The sequence below is a fragment of the Malurus melanocephalus genome, unplaced genomic scaffold (genome assembly GCF_030028575.1).
Source record: "Malurus melanocephalus ecotype Western Australia unplaced genomic scaffold, MMel_1.1 scaffold_86, whole genome shotgun sequence".
In the NCBI taxonomy this organism is placed as follows: Eukaryota; Metazoa; Chordata; class Aves; order Passeriformes; family Maluridae; genus Malurus; species Malurus melanocephalus.
The window spans coordinates 1,689,076-1,710,760 of NW_026623318.1; the positions used below are offsets into that span (position 1 = coordinate 1,689,076).

Sequence of the window (21,685 nt, forward strand, 5' to 3'; positions counted from 1 at the left end):
CTACCCAATAACTTCCAAGTCCTCCACTGTGAGATATTCATCCAAGTGACTTTTTATTGCCATCTAGACCTTTCTGCAGAAYTTGGAAGCACTTACACTAATTGGCATTAATTTCCCAGAAAACACATTTTTCTCCTCTCAGATCATTGCTAAAACTAGTGAAAAACCTGAAGGTTCAACTTTATCTATCGGAAGCAGCTCCCATTGTGCCATTTGTCCTACGGATGACATACAGCAGCAGTCATAACTTGGATTGACCCTTTGGGAAAGAAAAATAAGGAAATACTCGAAGAGTCAAAGCCAGTCAGTCAGCACCAAAGAATGCACTGCAAGGGAGCACGACTCCTTCATTTGTCCTGTCCTTCCATTCACCCAGCAACATGTGCTGCTGGATGGGCTGCTAGGCTACATGAACYTTKCATGTGACCAGTGCTACCATTCTCMTGTGTCAGTAGTAATTAAAACAATGACTCATGATCAAGAAAAGCTATTGGGTTTGATTTGCTACCTTTCTCTTTAGTACCCTTTTTTAGTAATAAATTAAAAATGTATTTTATTCAAGCTTCTGTGGCTCAGGGTGAGGTTTGAACATCAACTTTCCAAAAAATCTGTTACTGATGACAAAAATAAAAATTAAACTTCAGTTGATTAGTCTTTAGTTAAACCGGCAAGGAACAAGAAACAAATTCTTAGTCCAAAATTCCTACATTATTAAGTCTCATTATTAGACAATCCAAGGTGAAGCATAAAGCCACGGCCACTGTGTTGTTGAGAACACATACTGGTGTTCCACAGATGCACATTTTGTCTCTAATGCAGATCTTCAGAACACTGGCAAATTGTGTYTGTCATCATCTATAACAGAAGCATCCATGACTTGTCCAGTGACTTGCCTGAACCCCAGTGCTCAGTCTGGGGACCCTGTTCACTGCTCAGTGCCTCCAGAGCTCAGTGCTCACCACTTCACATCTTTTCAAAGGTCTGGCCACAGATTTGGTTGTACTGAGGAACTGAACATTCAGCAGGAATGGCTGATCCTCACACAACACTCAGCACTTGCTGACTCACCCCAGAACACCCCAACTACCATGGCTACAAAACAAGACAAGATTGTTCTTCTCTCTTTATTGACTGATGGATTCTCGGGCAGATCTGTTAATTACATTGTTAAATAATAGTTAAAAACAAACCAAGGCCAGAGGAGTTTGAAGTGAAGTATCTAAACTGAAGCAGAAATTGGGAAGGAAAAGGCAGGAGAAGCTGGGCTGGGGTCTCCACTTGTGTATCACTGCAGCTTGGACACCCCAGCGGCCACTGCTGTGACCCCAAGCCATTAGATTCCAAGGCCTGGCTCAGATGGGACATCATCTAAATAAGGAAACAGTTGCCCAAAGGTAGCCAGATCAGGAGAGAACAGCTCTGTCCAGACACAGAGGTGCAAGGCAAGTCGAGGGGAAGCAGTATTGCAGCAATCCTAGAACACAGCCAGAGGGTGCAGCAGTCCCGCTCCTGCTGGTGGGCAGGCGAGTCGCGTGGCCACTGCCAGCCATATGGAGAACATGGGCTGGGGGCTCCTCAGCTCACACGTTGTGGGTCCGTTTGGTGAGCTGTGGGTCCTCATCCACCAGCTTCGACTTGAGATGCTCCTTGTAGGCAAGGATGTCTCCTTGCCACTTGGTGATTGTCTGTTTCTCACAGACCCAAATCTCCTGTGCGACCTGAGAGCACACACATGAGGAGGAARAGGAGGCGGAGGAGGAGAGAGGTTTGAAGTACACAATTTTATAATCTTACCAAAATTATAGTTAACTAAAAACTACTCTCTGATATCTGCCAAGAAAAGTTGGGTAACTCTCACGTTTCAATTACCAAAGAAAAGTATCTACAGAGAAACATCTTCCCTGGTGTTTTCCAAGTAATTTCCACAAGATTTTAGAACTGAAAATCCTVGGCCCCTCTATATTTCTAATATTGTTAATGGACTAAGATGAAAAGCCTTTCTTGCTAAATTGAGAATTGAAATTGAAACAACTKAGCTAGTTGGATCTATCACACTGAAAAATAAAATCATACTCACAACTTGCAGCCAAAGGTAGAGTTGACAGATCAGCACTTGACATTTGTGATGGTTTTTATTTTATTTTAAGTACCTGTTTYCCTGGGCCAGCTCAGTAATTGTTTAACATGAATACACGTTTAACATAAGTAAGGAAATTATGACCAGTGATTTTTTTTGCACTCACCCACCTTTTTGGGATGAGTAAGAGCCAGTGAGTTGAAAACACCTTTTTCAATTACTAAAGTTAGAATGGTGCGGTGCTCTGACAAAATTCACCACTGTCCTTACCTGTTGGATGAGTCTGAAGTCATGGCTGACAAGCATCATTCCTCCTTCAAACTCATTGATAGCATCTGCMAGTGCATCTATGGTTTCTATATCTAGGTGGTTGGTGGGCTCGTCCAGGAAGAGCATGTGAGGGTTCTGCCAGGCCAGCCAGGCAAAGCACACACGGCACTTTTGCCCATCAGAGAGGTTCCTGATGGGGCTCACCTGCCCAAAACACACATGGGTTGCAGCTCTGCAGTGACCGGGACAGCCTGCTACCCTGACCCAGACCACCTGCATCTCACCTTGGGCTCCCAGCAGCTCCATAATACAAGAGGACTAATGTTCAGTCAGCCTTACACCTACACTAAGCTTCTCTCACCCACACAAGAAGGGAATTCCAGGGGCTTCTCAAGGACTRTACACAGCAAGACCCAGCTTGTGCCAAAGGTGCGTAAAGATAGCTAATTGGTCTGACTGGTATTCACTGACACAACAATCAAATTACTCTCAACTTCTGCAGTGACAAATGGGCAAAAATCAACAGTGAACTGCAGTGATGTGGACAACTGTCACACACATAATATGCCATGTACAGGAGCATGTCATGCTTGGACTTAGAGCACCACTGGTGAGCACACCCTCTTGTCTGAACCAAGTGGACCCCACAAATAGCTGAGAATCTTCTGGCACTTCTGCCTGGTTTTCATCTCAGAAATGAGAGAGAAGTGAAATAGTTCCAACTTACAATTAAAATGTGCTCAGGTCTACCCCTATACCAGAACTTGCCTTCTTTTCACCTTGAGTCTGAGGGGGTCACCCCTTCCAACCCACACATTGCTGTGACCCAAAGAAAGTTCCCGTGAGCCCCGAGTTATTTTTTCCCCAATTTCAAAGAGATGGAAAGAGCATTTTGATGCTCCAGTGTGCCCTGCTGCATACTGTATCACACTGTCAGACACCAGCAGAGCAACAGCAAACACAGCACCTCTACTCCCCAAACGGACAAAAAGCAAACATCAACAGCTCATACTCACCTGCTGCTTTCCTGTCAGACCATATCTGCCAATGATTTTCCTCATCTCCTCCTTCTCCTTGATCTCTGGGTAGCATTTCAGCATGTACTCGAGGGGTGAGAGGTCTAAGTCCAATTGCTCTTGTAAGTGCTGACAGAGAAGAAAACTCAGCTTCAGGCTGTGCAGGCCAGCCACTTCAGGGCCCTAAGCACTCCCCACTTTGCACCCCTCTGGTAGCAGGTGAATGGCAGAACGCAAGAGCCAATAACCCCACCCATGGGATAGCACCTGTGAGGAACTATTAAGGAATAATTTCCATTTCAGGAGTACAAATGCTGCTTCAGAATAGGAGGCTTGTCCACCACCAAACACAAGGCAACCAGCTCTGCCATAGCAGGTGGAAGACTGAATAGGAAGGACCACAGCCAGCCTCTTTGCAGGGCAAGAACATGAGCTGGAGACCATTCCAGTTCCTTCCACCATCTCCTGACACAGAAAGGCAGCAGTGGGAGAGGCCTTAGAAGGAGAACTAGAGGGGCAAGGTTCCTGACASCTTTTTCCTCAGCATTCCCTGTCCCTGTGGACTGCTGTAAGGAGTACCTGGTGGTATCTACCAATCTTCACATGTGAGTGCTTGCGAATCATCCCATCTGTGGGCAGCAGCTAGAAGGAGAAGAGAAAATCATTTCACCASGAAATCTCTCTTGCAGTATGCCAGAAATACAGAATCCAGCTATCTCCACTCTGGCACAAGTGAGGCAGTCTGAACAGGTAATATGAGAGCAAAAGCACTATATTGCAAMAAAACTACAGGATTTCTAAGGCTTGAATGGGGTGCTCTAGCAAATAAGTACAGCTTTTGTTGAAGACTATCCCAAAAGTAAAGGTCCAGAGCAGGGTAGACAATGCATGAAGCAAACCTCTCCTGTGAGCAGTTTCAGCAGTGTTGACTTTCCGGCTCCATTGGGTCCAACAAGAGCTACACGAGTATCCAGGTCAATCCCAAACTCCAGGTTATTATAGATCCACGGCTGCAAATCACAAATACCATGAAACTTTATGCCTTTTCAGTACTCCCCAGAACTTCTCCATTGCACCTGTAATGCTCTGTCCCCAGCAGGCCCAGCATTAGCACAGCCAAGAACTCTGCTCCACTAGTCATWTGCTGCAGCCCCATCAGGAAGCTCAGCCAAAAGACTCCCACTCCCAAACAAGGCAGGAATATAAGCAATCTCTGTGTGCACGCTTCTATACTCACCCCATCCTTGGTGTATCTGAAGCTGACATTCTGCACCATGATGACAGGAGGCGGAATTTTCCCACAGGGGGGAAAGTAGAATGACAAAGTCTGTTAACACAAAATATCCATCTGTGAGACACCCTGGAACACGAGACAGCCTGGTCATGCCGGTATAACCATGCCTCACTACCAACATCAACTGCAGACCAAGGCACCAGACCACGACTTCTTATAAGMCCCACTAGAAACTCCCTCAGATTTATTCTGATGAGCTGCTTGCAAGCTCATCTGCTGACTAATGGATCCCTGTTTCTTTCCCTTTGAAGCAAATGTGGGTTTTATACTCTTGAAACAAGTAGAATCTGCACTGAACACCCTCTCCCATATCCCACGAGCCCTAGGCATTACTTTCTGATTTCTGTATCTGCAAAATAGCCTTACTGACACAACAACTCCGCTTCCCTCATCTAGAAAGTTCCTCTTCTTATTGTTCAGCATTACTCCATGCTGAGTAGAGAGATCCTTGGCATCAGGAAGGGTATCTCGTTCTTGCTACCAGCTCTGTCAGCCATTTCTGCTGTCCGCTAAAGACCCTTCTACTTTTATAGTCTGTGTTTTAAATACAGATTTCTAGATGCAACTCCATGCCTGATCCTACCTTATCATTCACAACTCTCTCTGTCAAGCCAGAAGCCATCATTTTTTGAAGGGTCTTCTCCTTGCTCTGAGCTTGCCTGGCCAGCTTTGCACTACCATGGCCAAATCGTGCAATGTAGTTCTGCAACAAAAGAGTTAGCCAAAAGTCACAGGGACAAGGTTGAGGTGGGGCAGGGATGCCCACCTRAAAGAGTAGAAGGATGCTCATGCAACTAGGCAGGTACCTTCATATGAGCAATCTGATCTTGCTCCCAGTGGAATCGCTTCATTTGATTTTCTTCTAGTTCCAAGCGAGTCTTTACATACTGATCATAATTTCCCTGGAAAGAGAGCATGGAACATCAGATGTACCCAGACAACAGCTTCTGTTTCTGCTGGCTACATGGGGCACTGTTTACTCACTGTGTAGTACTTGAGTTTGCGGTTGTGCATGTGGATGATGTTGGTGCAGACACCATTCAGGAAGTCCTGGGAGTGGGATATCAGCACAAGGATCCGCTTGAACCTGTGGCACCACATAAGTTATTAGAGACTAAACTAGGAAAAGAAATCTTTTTTATTGGCCCTGATGGTGACAAAGGCTTTATACACACCAGATTTCTCTTGCCTACAGTCAGATTAAAAACAAAAAGGTCACAGCCTGGGAGATGSTCTGGGAAATCAGCAGTAAAGCCGCTACAACCAACTGCAGTGAGTAAATCCGTCCAACAGTTTTCACTGTAGTAAAACACCCTGCATCGCTGGATAGTCTTCACCTGTTGTCACAAAAAGCGCAGAGCTGCCTATGTGGCAGGTGACTTGTGCCACTGATACAGCTGACTACACTGACATCACATTTCTAAGAAGTCTCAACCTTTGCTGCTTACTTTCCCCTCATTACAGACTCCCATCCCTTAGGCACACTGCATCTGGCTCCAGATCTGTACGAGAGGTTAAGGCCTCCCCAAAAGAGGTTCAAAGTTCTTTTCCAAAGCACCTGACTTCTAAAGCAAGGATACAAAAGGCTCAATGGACAGAGCTGATGGCAAAACCTCTGCAAAGGCAAAGCCCTTCTCACAATACAGYTCTTTTAATGCACACACTGGATAACATGAGCTTCCTAACTATTCTAAAGCTTTTTGCTTACACACTGCCTCTCCTCACACACTAGCAAAAGATGAAACCAACACACTSATACTGCAGTTCTGTGAAAACAGAGAAATGGTGGGCAGGAAGAGCCAAATGGTGAGCTGAGAGCCAAGTCTGGAAAGCTCACACTACTGGCACAATACAGAATCTTGGTACACAGGCTGCCAAGGCCTGCTCCTGGCTTTTAAGAAAGCACCTTTAACCTGGCAGTACAAACCAGCATTCTGACTTCTTCAGTGTCAGAAAGACAGGGGATTGTCTTGAATTCTTTATCCTTGCATCAAGAATCTCATGTAGAAGCAAGCAGAAGGTATGACTGGTACAGTTATGCACTCACAAGAACTGTCCAGTTACTCCTGCAGAACTTGCTTGCATGCTGACAAGCAGAAAAGCACAACCCATAGAAGCAGCAAACTCTTCCATGCTTACGTTTTCAGCTCTTCCTCCAACCACACACAGGCATCCAGGTCAAGGTGGTTTGTGGGCTCATCAAGCAGAAGCATGAAAGGCCGAATGAAGAGCGCTCTGCAAGGACAGGGGAAATGACAGCATAGGGTAAGTGCAGGTAACCCAAACCCTCTCAACACTGTTCTGAGTTCTCAGAACTGTCTGTGGTTCTGCAGAGTCAGGAGAAGGCAGGCATTCTCACAAGAGGCAGGAGGCATTATTCCACTCACCTGGCAAGAGCCACCCTCATTCGCCAGCCACCACTGAAGTCCTTCAGCTTCTTCCTCTGCATGGCTGGCGTGAACCCCAAGCCATGAAGGATACGTGAGGCCCGTGCTTCTGCCTTATCAGCATCCAGCTCTTCCAGACGTTCATATAACTCCAAGAGTTTCTCACATTCCGCTGAAACAGAGCCTGCTGGTCAGCACCTCTACTTATAAAGGGCTYTCATCTGCACTGCTGCACAGCTGGGAAATCTCACAGTCCCTCTGCTTTACCCCTATTTGCCCCCCCCTATATCCAAGCCTGAGACATGCCTTAAGATGCTACATGAAATAATGTGCCCATTAGTAGCAGCASGGGGAAATAGGTACCACAACATGCGAAAACTCCACCAAGGAACCCAAATTTCCTTTRGTAGGGAAGAAAATGGAGGAAACGCCTCTTGGGACTCTGGGAAGCCTTACCGTCTTCATGAGCTAAACGTTCTGCCTCTCGCTCCAGCATGGCCCTCTCTGTATCCACCTCCATCACACACTGCAGAGGGGTCTTATCACTGGGAGGCATCTCTCGGGTCAGGTGATAGATGTCAATGTGCTCTGGGATGGGCACTTCTCGTTTCCCAATAGCTGACAAAAGCATGGATTTCCCTGTGTGCAGATAATCACAATTAATTGCTGGATTCAGTGAGATATAATGTCACAGTGAAACAGATGAGATACACTCAGCTCAAACTGATTCCTTCCCTTTCCAACCTCAGAAAATCCTGTGGAAATTTTTTCCCAAGAGGCCAGAAGAACTGAAGGCACAGCAGAGCCCACTGGCTCACTAGGACAGGCTGCCCTCCTAGCTAAGRCTCAACACCCTAAGCACAGGACTGAAACATGAAGAAGCTTTTTGGAAACGACTGCACTTCAGCCCTTGCCCAGATTTATGGAACTGTATCTCTGTTGTACTTTCTGCTGTCTTACCAGGTCTGACAGCTGTTATCAGGATCCCAGATTAAAAAAAAACAAACTTCTATCATAAAGGAAAGTAATGCACTCATCCATGAACACCCTAGATCTTCCTGAAACTTAAACCAGATGGTCACTCTTACTAGCACCTCTCCAATCACACCCATATTCTGCATCTCTTAGTGTAGTGTCACCTTMTCCAAGGACTGTACAGCTGTTTTCCCAGAAGGCCAAACCACACACCTTCTACTACTCCATACAGTACAAGTTCTTTGACCAATACCATCAGCATTGGGTTTACTGGCACTACTAAGCAAATCAGGCAAACAAGAATCAGGCAGCTTAACAGATCCCAGACACAACACCCAACTCTCAACAGAAACAAGATCAAAATCACAGTCCAAATCTAGAACACCATCTCAGACTTCTATCAGCAATCCTAGCAATTCCCCTTCCTGGGTGGAGAAATGGGAGAACAGAAACTGCTGTGTCCCAGCCATGTTTGTCTAACAGCCCTCTTTCTGGTTTCTAGCATTTCCCACCTGCACCTGCCCAGCTTCTCAGCAGCATGGCACCTTTACCGAGCTCCAGGGAGCCATGTCACTTCCCCCACAGCTTACCAATCCCATTCAGTCCAATCAGSCCATAGCGTCTCCCAGAGTTCAGCTCCAGTTTAGTGTCACTCAGCAGCTCCTGGCCATGGAAGGTCAGTGAGAGGTTGATGATATGCACGTCAGTGCTGTTGGGGTGGGAGGCCAGCACTCCTGTCACRGCTCGGGCAGCAGCTTTCTTTAACTCAAAGTCCTCCAACTCCTTTGTAAGAGCATCCACCTCTATATGCAGAGAAAACCAGAAGTATGACAGATTTACAAACACAACGGAAGCCATAAGTCCCTGTATCAAAAAGCCCAGCACCACAAAAACAACTCACAGGTCCCCATTTCTATGGACGAGTTAAGGAGACCCACATGTAATGAYACTCAGCTTTTCAGCTAAGCTGGTAAGTGGATATATAACGTCTAGCAGGAACTTCCATCAGTTAAATATCTAAATAAAACAGGATCATCAGAACTAAGTCAGCAGCCAGAACACTGAGCCAGTTTTCTGAATGTGATGGGACTAAACCCACCTGCAGGAAGGACTAGGGTTGGAATAGAACTTACAAAACACTGCCTGCAAGCTTAAGAAATGGGTTGGCCAGAAAAAAGAATTGACTAGAAAATAAATGAAGGGAAAGGTGAAAATAGAGAAGAAGCAGCAGCACTGGAACAGTCACTACAAATTTCTGAGAAKCTGCTATGTCTACCTGCATGTCCCCTTCTTCCTTTCCTCCTACAGTACAAGCAAATCGTAGAATCACAGAATCCTAGAATGGTTTGGATTRCATTTTCGAGACCATCTAATTCCAAACCCCCTGCCATRGGCAGGGACACCTTCCACTAGACCTGGTTGCTCCAAGCCAACCAACCTGGCCTTGGACACTTCTAGGAATGGGGTAGCCACAGCCTCTCACAGGGCAGCCTGTGCCAGAGGCTCACCACCYCCTTTCCCATCACGCTGACCTTCTGTCACAGGCTGATTTCACTCCTCAGTGAGAGATGCTACACTTTGAAGCAGCCAATGACACTGGGAATCTTGGCAGGCAGAGCTGATTTCAGATTGTGCCAGCGCGGAATGGCATCCTGGTTATCAGCATCCAGCACTCTTGGCAAAACCACTCACTCAGTGAAATCACTATTAACRCTATGGCAAACATGCCTTAGCCAAGAAGCAAAAAACACCACTGGCACTGATACAGGATCTCGTTGGGCAGTGCCACAGAGCAGTGACACGAAGGAATGAAACAGGTGACCAAAAATAGGCAAGTGAGTTTTACCCCCGACGTGTAAATAGCTCATTAAGAAATATGCCGGTATCGACACACACAGACTCAATCACATGATCACCTGTGCCGGAAGAGACCCACAAAGATCATCGAGTCCAACTTCTGKCCCTGCACAGACACCCCAACAATCCCGCCCCGTGCCTGAGAGCGCAGTCCCTGATCTCTGACAGCCTCGGGGCCGCGCCCATTCCCGGTGAGCCCGGGCAGTGCCCGATCCCTGCGGGGGAAGAGCCTTTCCCGACACCCGGGCACAGCCTCGGCCGCYCCGCCCACCCCGGGCTGCACCAATAGCGAGGCGGAATGCAAATGAACCCCGGCAGAGGCCGGCGATTGGCCAGCTCCGGCCGGGGTCCCCCCGCAGCGGCGGCGGCTCCGAGCTCACCGGGGCCCCCCGGACCCCGCGGCCCCCGCCCGCCCCGGCGCTCCGGAGAGACCCACGGGCAAGAGCGGACCTTCCCCCGGCCCTGGGCTCCGTGCCACACACCGACTGCCTCTTGGCACAGCACACCACGGGCTGAGCCTGGAAGAACCTTGCGGGCTGCCAGGTGAGATAAAGGAAGGTCCAAAAATAAACTCTCCTTCTGTAAGCGTTACCTATTTCCTTTAGGACCACCTGTGGCAAAACCTCTCCAGCAGGTACAAAACCTCTTTTAGAGGCAGRCTGTTAGTGTCTGCAAACCAGGTATGTCTCAGAGAAACAGGTGAGCAGAGTCAGGGCAATAGCAGTAAGAAAAGAGTTCAAACRCTACAGTGGTTTCTGCAGCAGAAAAAAAAACTCCAAACGAAATGAAAACCCAAAAAACCCCAAACCCCAATCCTACTTGATCCTAAACAGGTCTGGCATCAAGTAGCAGAAGATCAGGACAGTGTCTGTCTGAGAGGGGCAAAACACCATCGGTCCTCTCCATCTTCACACTGCCATGCCCCAAGTGATGGCCACGGGCATCCTTCACGCACACGGCCCGTGCGGAGCCCCCCGGGGATGCGGGTGTCCTGCTGCCTCAGAGCASAGCGGTCCCGACGGCACCGACTGCAGCAGCCCCGTTCCGCGCAGCCCACACCGGAGGCGTTTCATCTGAGGAACATCAGTGTCGTGGTTCACTCACCCGGGGCACAGCCGAGCACACACGGTTCTGCCGGGAACGGCCCCGGCCAGGCCCCCTACCCTGGGACACGCAAGGCAGACAGGGGACTGCCTATCCTCTCACCTGGCAGCGCCGTCCCGTTGGCCTCCGGGGGCCGGCTTTCCTGTGGCTCCGTCCCGGCATCGCCGTTCTCCTCYGGGACGCGGCGCGGCCGCTGACGGGCCTTGGCCGCTTCCTTCTTCTTGGCTGCCTTCTTCTTGGCCAGGTCRGAGGGCATGGCGCGGGTGGGAGCTACGCCGGAGGGGGCGACAGGCGCCGTTAGGCCGCGCCGACCCGGCCCGCCCCGGGTCGCCCCGCCTCTGTTCCCCGCCCCGGCGACACCACGGGCCGCCCGTCCCGGCCCGGAACACACAGCGGCTCCTGCCGAGAGTCCCCACCACCCGCCCGCCCGCTGGGCTGTCCGCGCTGCGCTGCCCACCCGGCCCCGCTCCCCGCTCTGGGCTCCCCAGGCCCGCACGCACCGGCCGCTCGCGCTTTCCTTCTGTCGCAACAGCCCCGCCGCGACCGCGTGCGCGCGCCCCGCCCCTTCAGCGCACCGGCCAATCGCAGCGCTGAGCGTCATCTGCGCCGGGCGGCGCGCGGCTCTGGGGAGCGCAATCCKCACGGCCGCCGCGCCTCCCGGCATGCTGCGCGCCGGGCCGGCTCCGCCCCCGCAGATACCATAGAGGCGCCGGCGCTACTGCTAGAGCGGCCGCCAGGCACCATCGAGAGGAGAGTGGAAGCGGAAGTGCGCGGGGCGATGCGGCAGGTGAGGTGGCAGTGGCAGAGCGCGGTCAGGCTGAAGCCGCCGCTCCCCACTCCCCCGGCCCGGAACTCCAGCCTTCCGTCCGTCGTGTCACCGGCCTGCGGGTGGCAGAGCCCCGGGTCAGCTGTCCCGCGGGGCCGCCGCCGACCGAGCGCCCCGCGCTCGCCATGTCCTGCGGCCGCCCYGTGAGCGCGGCCCGGCCGTAGCTGCCACGATGCGCCTGAGCGCGGTGCTGAGCGCGCTGCGCCCCGCGCTGCCTCTCCTGCTCGGACTGTCCCTGGGCTGCAGCCTGAGCCTTTTGCGCGCCTCCTGGAGCCACACCGCGGCTGAAGAACGTTGTCTGGCACCGGGCCGGCCCGCGCCGCCCGCCCGTGGGGCTCCGCCCGAGGCAGCGGAGGAGAGGCTGGGCCCGGGCCACGAGGACTTCAGGCCCAGGATTGTGCCGTACTACAGAGACCCCAACAAGCCTTACAAAAAAGTGCTCAGGTAAGTTTTGCTTTTTTTGGCCTGGATTTCCTTAAAGCAAAATATTCTCTTGTGAAGTTCTAAATCTTTATGTGAGTGAACAGATTTAAAGTGGAATTTGCTGTTTGAAATAATTTGTGTAGTAACAGCGTGGTGCTCCAAGGCAACGCCCATGATTGTTACCTTAAGGGATGCAAGAGACTTGTTCAGGAAATTAACCTAAGAGGGAGAAAAACTGCCCAAGAAGCAAAACTGCCCAAGAAGAGTGAGAATATTTTTTCTCAATACAGGGAGAGTAATTTTGCCTTGCTCAGGTGAGACCCCACCTGCAATGCTGCATTCAGCMCTGGGGTCCCTGATACAAAAGAAAGATCAACTTCTTCGACTGAGTCCAGAGGAGGCTGCTGAGAAGACTAGAGGCATGAAAGAAAAGGCTGAGAGAATTTGAATTGTTCAGTCTGGAAAAAGMAGCTTCACAGTGATGTGGTGCCTTTGTGCCTTACAGCATCTGAAAAGCAGCAGCCAAGAAAAATGGAGAGAGACCGTTTACAGGGATGCAGAGTGACGAGACAAGGGGCAGTGACTTCAAACTGGAAGGGAGTAGGTTTAGATTAGATTTTGGGAAGAAATTSTTTCCTGTTAGGATGGCAAGGCACTCGGTCAGGTTACCCAGAGAGGCTGTGGCTGCCCCTGGATCCTTGGAAGGGTCCAAGGCCAGGCTGGATGGGGTTTGGAGCAACCTGGTCTAGTGGAAAATGTTTCTGCCTGTGGCAGRATGTTGGAATTAGATGATGTTAAAGATCCTTTCTGCCTCGAACCATTCTGGGATTCTGTGATTTTTTTTGTTACTTGTGTTTAATAGAACATGTTAAATTATTCTTTGAAACTTTTTAAAACTGGTCTACCTCTTAAGAAAATTTTGATTAATTAACAGTAGCACATGTATTAAGCAAATTTCCTGCCTGACCATCCAGGAGCCACTCYKGGYATCACACTGGYGCTGCCCTAGGCTGTCASTGCTGGRACTGAGGCTCATTTGCAGCTACAGCTCTGGTGACCCAACAGGTGCCTTGCTCAGCTCCTTCCACACACCACACTCATAGTGTCAGACAGGTTTCCTCAGCACCAGGTTTCTTGTAGCAGTCCCTTTGGTTTCTTTAAGTGTTTCAGTTGTGGTGCAGCAAGATCATAACAGCTCAGGATGGCGCTGACCTCTGGACTTTGGTASCCTCACAGTCTCTGTGTACTCTATTCATATGCTTTCTTATGTGCCTTTTGGTTCAATGGTGGTTTTTGGTCTGGCGTCTTCTCACTGTTCATTGGGTCCTGCAGGGCTTTGTTCCCCTTGTAAGGCCAAAGTCCACCACCCATTGCTGCCTCATGGCCTGGGGCTTCTGGGATCTCCCAGCACCCAGGGCCCCATGTGCAGCTGGCACACCTTGGCCACCAGCACTTGGGACTCCTCAACAATCCTTCCTGTTTTAATTGAGCATACCTGCTAAGCTGCATCATGTACTAAGCTGCAAGTGGTTAGCTCTAGTATTTTAATTACATTGGCAGAGTTTTCCAGCTCAGATAGATAATGTGAGGTTGTAGCTGCCTTTAAGGAAGCAAGCGTTTTTACAAAATAGCATTTTCACTAGAGAGTCTTATCTTAAAGCTCTATGACCAGGCTCGATTGTTTTGCCCTGGGTAGATTCCAGAAGTTAAAGACTTATCCCAAGTTACCATAATTCTTTGATTTTTTCTCCTCCAGCTTTTTGTCATGTAGGTATGTACTTCCTTTACAGAACTCGCTACATCCAGACAGAATTGGGATTCCATGAGAGACTSTTTGTGGCTGTGCTGACCTCCAAGGCCACACTGAACACATTGGCAGTGGCAGTGAACAAGACAGTGGCCCACTACTTCCCACGCCTGCTGTACTTTACTGGGCTGCGCAGCGCCAAGGTGCCYCATGGCATGGTGCTGGTGGCCCACGGTGACGAGCGGCCCATTTGGCTCATGTATGAGACCATGAACTATATCCATCARCATTTTGGTTCTGACTATGACTGGTTCTACATCATGCAGGATGACACCTATGCCCAGGCTGAACARGTCAAGGCTCTGGTGACACACCTGAGTATTAACCAAGATGTGTACCTGGGGCGAGCGGAGGAATTCATCGGGGGAGATGAGCARGCCCGTTACTGCCACGGGGGCTTTGGCTACCTGTTGTCCCGTAGCCTGTTGCTTAAGCTGCATCCTCACCTGGATAGCTGTCGCAATGAGATCCTCAGTGTGCGCCCAGATGAGTGGCTGGGCCGTTGCATCATTGATTTCCTTGGCATCACTTGTGTTTCCCAGCTCCAGGTACTACCTCCGTGCTCAAGTTTCGTTAGCTGAGCCTGACAGAGCCTATGCTCTCACTCATTCTCTACTGCATAGCCAAGTGGCTTTTCTGTGAGTTGTAGAGGAAGGAAGGGCTGTGTGATATGGCAACATTGGCGGGGGAGGGGCAGAATCACAGCTTGGATGTTGAGGGAGAGAGCACACACACRGGATTTAACTTTCAGCCTACTAGCAGGGGCTGATTCACAGGTTTTTGAAGGTAGGATAAARGGTATGTTGGTAMYAAGAAGCAAGTGYMCATGTAGTGCAGGGTGGGAGGGACAACTTACCCTTTTTTTTTTTTTTTTTTCTGGGTACTACAGTCAGTAAAGAAAGAGGGGCAGATGTGTGTCTGGGGTGAGGAAAAGCTGCTCTGTGAGCTCGAGTCCATGCCAGTCCTTCTGGCCTTTSTCTGCTTCAGGGCCAGCACTATCACACTTACGAACTGGTCAAGAATACTGAACCCGARAAGGAGGAAGAAGAGGAGTTCCAAGCAGCTCTTGCAGTGCACCCTGTTTCTGACATGACCCTGATGTACCGGCTGCACAAGCAGTTCAGCAGGATCCAGCTGGACAGAGTCTATCAGGAGATCCAGGACCTCCAGGTATGTGGTGAGGGGTATCTGCAAAAASTCCTTGACCAGACTTCTTTCATTTTCAGCACACTGGAGGAAGGTTGTTGCTTCTGTTTGTGGGCAGCTGTCAGTCAGACACAGGCTACAGTCCCTCGTCTCAGAAACAGCACTTCTGACACCATGTTACCCAAAACTGCTGATGTGACACTACCCAWGTTGTAGGTGGTGAGGTGGGCCTGACTCGGGAGAAACTGGCCTGGACTTCTTTGAGAACATGGTGAGATCAGTTTGTGCTTTTTTTTTTTTTTTTGCACAGATGCAGATCAGGAACCTGACAGCACTGACCCCTGCAGGTGAGGCAGGTGTGACCTGGCCCKTGGGCATTAACGCCCCATTCCTTCCAAAGTCCCGTTTTGAGGTGATCAGCTGGGACTACTTCACTGAACAGCACCTCTTCTCCTGTCCTGATGGCTCCCCGAAGTGTGAGCTCTCTGGAGCCAGTAAAGCAGATGTCAGTGAAATCATTGAGTCTGCGGTTGAGCAGCTGAACCGTCTCTATCAGCCCCTGCTCCGCTTCAGCAAGAGGCAGCTGCTGAATGGTTACCGTCGCTTCGACCCCACACGGGGCATGGAGTACACACTGGACCTGCTCTTGGAGGCCGCCACCCAGAAGGGTCACAGTCATGTTCTCGCCAAGAGAGTGAGCTTGGTGCGACCCTTAAGTAAGGTGGAAATTATTCCCATGCCATATGTGACAGAGGCCACACGGGTGCAACTGGTGCTTCCCTTGACAGTGCAGGACCTGGATTTTGTGGCAAATTTCCTGGATATGTTTGCTATGAACACACTGGACACGCATGATAATGCCTTGCTGACTTTGCTTTTTATCTACCATCCCTATGATGCCCAGAGAGTTGGTCAAGTGGATGTTTTTGCTGGAGTCAAAGCCATGGTAGGAGAGCTAGAGAAACGCTACACTGAAGTTAAAATCCCATGGATTAGTGTTAAAACAGAGGTGCCATCGCAAGTGAAGCTCATGGATGTAGTCTCAAAGAAGCACCCTGTGGATACACTGTTCTTCTTGGCTAGTGTCTGGACAGAAATCAACATGGAGTTTCTGAACCGCTGCCGCATGAATACCATCAGCAACTGGCAGGTCTTTTTCCCTGTGCATTTCCAGGAGTTCAACCCCGCACTGGTGTACCGTGGTGAGCAGACAGCATCCTCCAACACTGACTTCCTGAGAGATGGGCATTTTGACAGACATTCCTTTGCTGAGGCCTGCTTTTATAATTCTGACTATATGACAGCACGTACCAARCTCGCAGCTGATATCCTGGACCGAGAAGAGGTGCTGGAGAGCATGGAGGTATTTGATGTCTTCCTCCACTATTCTGGCYTGCACCTGTTCAGGGCTGTGGAGCCAGGGCTCGTGCAGAAGTACACACTGAGAAGCTGCAACCCCCGGCTCAGTGAGGAGCTGTACCACCGCTGTGTACTCAGTAACTTGGAAGGACTTGCGTCCCGCTCACATTTAGCCATGGCCCTCTTTGAACAGGAACAGGCCAACAGCACTTGAGAGATGAGGAGCATCAAGAGCTTCTCAGCACCTTAACACTTGGCACTTTCCATCCCCTTCCCAGCCTTGCTATGGGTGAAGGGTATGTGAGGTCAAGGGAGAAGGAGGACTTTCCCAGATTCACTCTGAGGCACATGGGCCATGGAGTGAGGCTATTTCAGTGGAGGGGATTGGTTTGTTTTGGGTTTTTTTAAAAAATAAATCTCATTTTCTTTCCAGGCAGACTAATGTAGTCACTTGTAAACTTTGCAGCCTCTGGGATGAGCATGGTAAACAAGTGGTAGAGTCGACCTTACTTAAAGCTATGCAGCTCTGCTGAGCAATGCAGGGAGAGAATATGAGCTGTGCACTTGGACAAAGTTACTTTGACTGTGCTATTCTCCAGGCTGTTGTTGCGCTCTCCTGTGTGTTTATGCATTTCACCTTTTCAAGCTTGTCTGGTTTAGCTGGACAAAGCTATTCAGTCACTTTAACTTTGCTGGTTTTGACTCTTCCAGAGCTGTGGAGTGGTTCCAGTTTAAATATCTTGGGGATGGAGACTCCATAGTCCCTCCTGGCAGTATGTTCCGGTGGATAGTAACTTCTACAGTTAAAAACTTCTTTATCCTGTTTAAATGAAATTTCTTGCATTTCAATTTGTGCCCATTGCTTCTTGCAGCATTACTGGACACCAATGAGCAGCAGCTATTTGCATCTTTGTTACACTCTCCCATTACTGACCCACACACACAGATGAGACTGTGCTAAGCCTGTTCTCCAGGTGCAGTAGTCCCAGCTCTTGCAGTCTCACTGTTAGGACAAACACTCCGATTACATAACATTTCCACACCCGTTTGCTGGACTAACTCCAGTATGTCCATGGCTGTCTTGTACTGGGCAGCCCAGACTGGACACAGCACTCCAGGTATGTCTCATTTGTGCTGAGGAGACAGGTCATTGCCCTTGACCTGCTGGTCCCAGTTCTGCTGCGGCCCAGGATGCTGTTGGCCACCTTTGCTCTGAGGCAATGTTGTTGGCTTATGTTTAGCTTCGTATCCATCAAGACCCCACTAATCTTTATACTTTTTCAGCTTTCCAGCATCATCTTTCCAGCGAATATTCCAGAAATYAAAGCCCTGATGTGAATTTGTGCGATGAGCCAACAAGTGGGACTGACCCTTTCATTGCTACAGGGCCACTGCCGAAGGAGAAGAGTGTAGAAAATACAACCTATCTATCTCATGAGGTGTACAAGGTGAAGGTCCAGTGTTGGCATCACAAGAGATGCTGAAATACTAGAAAAGTTTAAAAGAAGTATGCAAAGTCAGTAACATTAGTTCAAATTGGATAGMAATATCAGATTTGTTTATTTAACAAGTAAGGCATATCTCAGTTACATTTACATGGGAAGAAGMCGGGTATCTGCAGTGCCTTATGTGGATGTGTTTGTTGTTAAGCACACATTCACAGAAGGATGACAAGGGCAGCTCCCTGGGAAACCTTTTATTATATTATTATAATTGTTTTGCTCAGAGATTTCCTGATTCATTATGATCCAAATAGGAAAGAGACTCCGACTGTGTAGGGTGCAATTTGAGACATGATGTGTTAGAGCTAACACRATAGAATAGTATACATCCTCTGATATCCTTTAGATGTGGGGAACCCCAGGTGGGACTCTGATCCACACCCAGCACACCTAGACCCCACCTGCAGTGCTGGTTCTCCCTTTTTGGCCATTAGAGCMATTATAACAGTGCAAGAAGACAACTCTGTTCATCATTCCTGCTGTCAGACAGAAAACAGTTGGCGTGAGAATTTTTTGCCTCACTGTTAGAGTGGCAGAATGGCTGGGTATGACCAAGAGCTGATGAGCTGGCTGAGACTGTCTGGTGGGGAAGGGATTTGTGCAGCAAACCCAGGTGTGACATACCCTGTGAGCAGCACAGTCCTGTGCATGCTCAGGTTGACATCATTTCCTTAGGASGTAGCAACTGCCAGGTGGGATCACGTGCCATGGCAGAGATGGACAGAGCAAGAATTCTGAGAGAAGAAAGAATCATTGGTAACAGGATAGTGAGATTTGATGGATGTAACCCAAAATCCAGGAATGTCATTGCCAACTTTTTGTTGCCAAGTCCTTGCTTGTTGTCAGGGCATTTCAGATGATGATGCAACTCTACACAGAACTTAAATTGTTAAGAGCATCTTGTATCTTGGGAGAAAGTTGGAATCTGATACTTACAATTTTTTTAAATCCAGCTCTGTGGGAAAGGAAAGGCAGAAAATACCGCCAACAAATTGTCCAATCTGTAAGCTGGGGATTCTCATTTTTACCTGAGAGACAGTTCTCAAGCCAGTGGTGTTTGACACTGAATTGATTATTTGGAAGCAAATATAAGCTCTCTATAAATAAAATTGGCAGATTATATTAAAAAAATGCAAAAAAGTAATGAGAATAGTGGAGAAGAGTGTGTATCTCAGAAAGGCTCTTCACTTAGCTTTTTGTCTTAAAACAGTCAAGTGCAAACTTACGTGCTTGGAGAAAATGGTATATCACTCCTCCAGAGAGAACTGCATGTTAAAAAAAAAAGTTAAGTCTGTAAAGACATGGACTGTATTAAAGTGCAAGCAGCTTCAATTTTCTTGGACCTGCCATTCTAAACACTAAAATCCAGGTGCTGTCCCAGCCCTTTAAAGTGTAGATTTAAGACATGATGTAACAGATGTTTACAGATAGACAATCTGGGGGAAGCAGATGCTCTTGAGGTGAGATAGGAAGAAGGTAGCATAACACACAGCCTGTTTTTTAAGGCTTATAGGGAACAGAGAAAAGAAGAGCAATGTTTGAGGTTGAAGATTGTAAAAAGTATTTTACAGTGTGAGATACAGAACTCTGATAGTGATTAGACAAGGGATAATGGCTTTAAAATGGATTTAATGTTTTTAAACTAAAAGACGGTAGATCCAGACTAGATGCAAGAAAGACCATTTTTAAAACAAGGTTGGTAAAGCACTGGCAAAGATTGCCCAAAGAAGCTATGGCTGCCTCATCCAGGGAAGTCTCCAAAGCYAGGTTGAACTTGCAGTGACCTTACTGACCTTATTAAGAGYTGRAGATGTCCCTGTCCATGGCTGGGTGGGRCCAGRTGGCATTTAAAAGTTCCYCCCAACCCAAAYCTTTCTACAATTCTATGAACTCTTAGAAAGTTGTGAGTGATCTTATTAGAATGTGTGAGTACATGTACTAAGTGAAAACACTAGATACTGAAGCAGTTTTTAGTTGTGCCAGGGATCAGGCACAACAGCAACACCAAAACGAGCAGCTTTAAACTGCAACAGATTGATTCCAAAGGAATACAGGCACATGCTTTCAGTGCTGAAAGTGACTASCTAGTGAAATTACAGTGGTAACTTTTCCAGTGTGCTACAATTTACTTGGTTTGTGTAACAGATCATTGGTGGTAAGTGTGAAGTAACTTGTCAGATGTAAGTGGCCAGAGTAAGTCCTTCATGACCTTAAGTCATGACTGTCACTATATAGTGGATGAAATTTGCAAAAGAGACGTCTATCAAAGGACGTTAAAGCCAAAACCTCTGGCACAGCAGGTCTCTGAATTACACATCTGTAAAGAGATAGGAGACCTGCCGGGAGGGAGCACTTTTGTCTACCCTGTTTTTATGATTTTTTTTCCAGGCAGACAGTGTGGGCCACATCAGAAAGAGGGTAAATGAGTCAGATGTGCTTACAATTTGACTCTGTGCCACCATTTTTGTGTTTTGTGCTAAAAAAGACTGGGTATTTTTCAAGGATGCACTTTAGTTCAGCCAGAAATTACGAAGTATTTGAGGATTGTGATACTGAGTTTGTGTACTGCAGTGGGGCAATGAAATGGCCAGGAAGACAAATTACCATGATTGTCATATTTAACCGTGTAGCCCTGAAGAAGTGCACACCCTTATTTGGTGTCTTTACTTGCCCCTACATGCATTGTGTGCATGTACTTTTATGTATGCTTCTCTTTTTTTGGGGGTCCGCACAATTGGATGTTTTTCTTCCTTGTTTTCAGTTGTGAAGGTAATTTCCTCGGTTGCGTGTTTTAGACTGGCTGACATAGCATGTTGATCCTAGAGAAGGATGTACAATGTATGTTTACAAACACAAGGAGATTCTGTCCCAGCTGCATTTTTAACTTCAAGGAACAGGTGAGAATAGACTCTCCATCTTTTCACCAGTGACAGAGCTGCTACTYTCCCAAATTAACAAGTATACTTAAAAAAAACCCCAAACCCAGATGCTGTGAACTCAGATACTATATCTGATCATGGTGTCCATCAGTATTCTCCAAGACTGGAATGTAAATATTGTGCCTCTGCTGTGCAACCTGGATGAGTAGTGCATCTCCTTCGGGGGATCTGCCCAGGGTGGTCTTCCCCTTCCTCCATGGGGCACAGCTGACCAGGAGTTCAGGTCTGCACTCAGTCCTGTACTCAGTCACAGCTCACAAGCTGCTTCACCCCAAAGTGCTGCAGAGCCAATTCCCWGCACACTGGAGAGTGCAACCCAGGAACTTGCAGGCAGTCTAGGCTGTTTCACAGAAGTTCTGAAGTTGCTGTTGGTTGGATGAGGTGAGCAGATAAAGGTTGGATGAGATGAGCAGATAGAGGACAGGATACTCTCATTAAAAGGTGCACATTTCCCCAGCTACAGCAAGGTATATTTGCTCAGCAGACTCCTCCATTCTTAAMTCCAGCACAAAGAGTTCTTTTCATAGGAACCTGGTGTCTTCTATTTGGCTTTGAGCATCGTCTTGTCACACATCTGTCGTGAAATATTCTGTTCAGCATTGCAGAGCRTGTGCAGGTGCAGGCTGCCAGCTTCATCTCAAGCCAGGAGTCATGGCCTGAATCATTACACCACATTCTTTCTTGCCCCACTGTCCCAGGSCTC

The 21,685-nt window shown here is 48.4% G+C and overlaps 2 protein-coding genes across 3 annotated transcripts; one reads left to right on the top strand and one right to left on the bottom strand.

Moving 5' to 3' along the window:
* Nucleotides 1–1,105: 1,105 nt before the first annotated feature.
* ABCF2 (ATP binding cassette subfamily F member 2) lies at nt 1,106–11,559 on the bottom strand. The gene is made up of 15 exons (XM_057367910.1): nt 11,481–11,559; nt 11,083–11,250; nt 8,610–8,822; nt 7,501–7,683; nt 7,045–7,216; nt 6,797–6,892; nt 5,642–5,744; nt 5,464–5,559; nt 5,241–5,360; nt 4,601–4,690; nt 4,263–4,373; nt 3,943–4,005; nt 3,364–3,492; nt 2,348–2,551; nt 1,106–1,718 (listed from the first exon to the last, which is right to left on the bottom strand). The coding sequence occupies exons 2-15, from the start codon at nt 11,234–11,236 to the stop codon at nt 1,581–1,583; spliced, it is 1,872 nt and encodes a 623-aa protein (XP_057223893.1). The 5' UTR covers nt 11,237–11,250; nt 11,481–11,559; the 3' UTR covers nt 1,106–1,580.
* Nucleotides 11,560–11,730: 171 nt separating this feature from the next.
* CHPF2 (chondroitin polymerizing factor 2) lies at nt 11,731–16,973 on the top strand. Of its 2 annotated transcripts, none has more exons than XM_057367911.1 (4): nt 11,731–12,250; nt 14,020–14,584; nt 15,024–15,206; nt 15,493–16,973. In XM_057367911.1, the coding sequence occupies exons 1-4, from the start codon at nt 11,979–11,981 to the stop codon at nt 16,753–16,755; spliced, it is 2,283 nt and encodes a 760-aa protein (XP_057223894.1). In that variant the 5' UTR covers nt 11,731–11,978; the 3' UTR covers nt 16,756–16,973. The 2 variants fall into 2 exon arrangements, with proteins under 2 accessions (XP_057223894.1, XP_057223895.1); XM_057367912.1 differs by having other exon boundaries at nt 12,192–12,250; nt 13,986–14,584.
* The last annotated feature ends 4,712 nt before the right edge of the window (nt 16,974–21,685 follow it).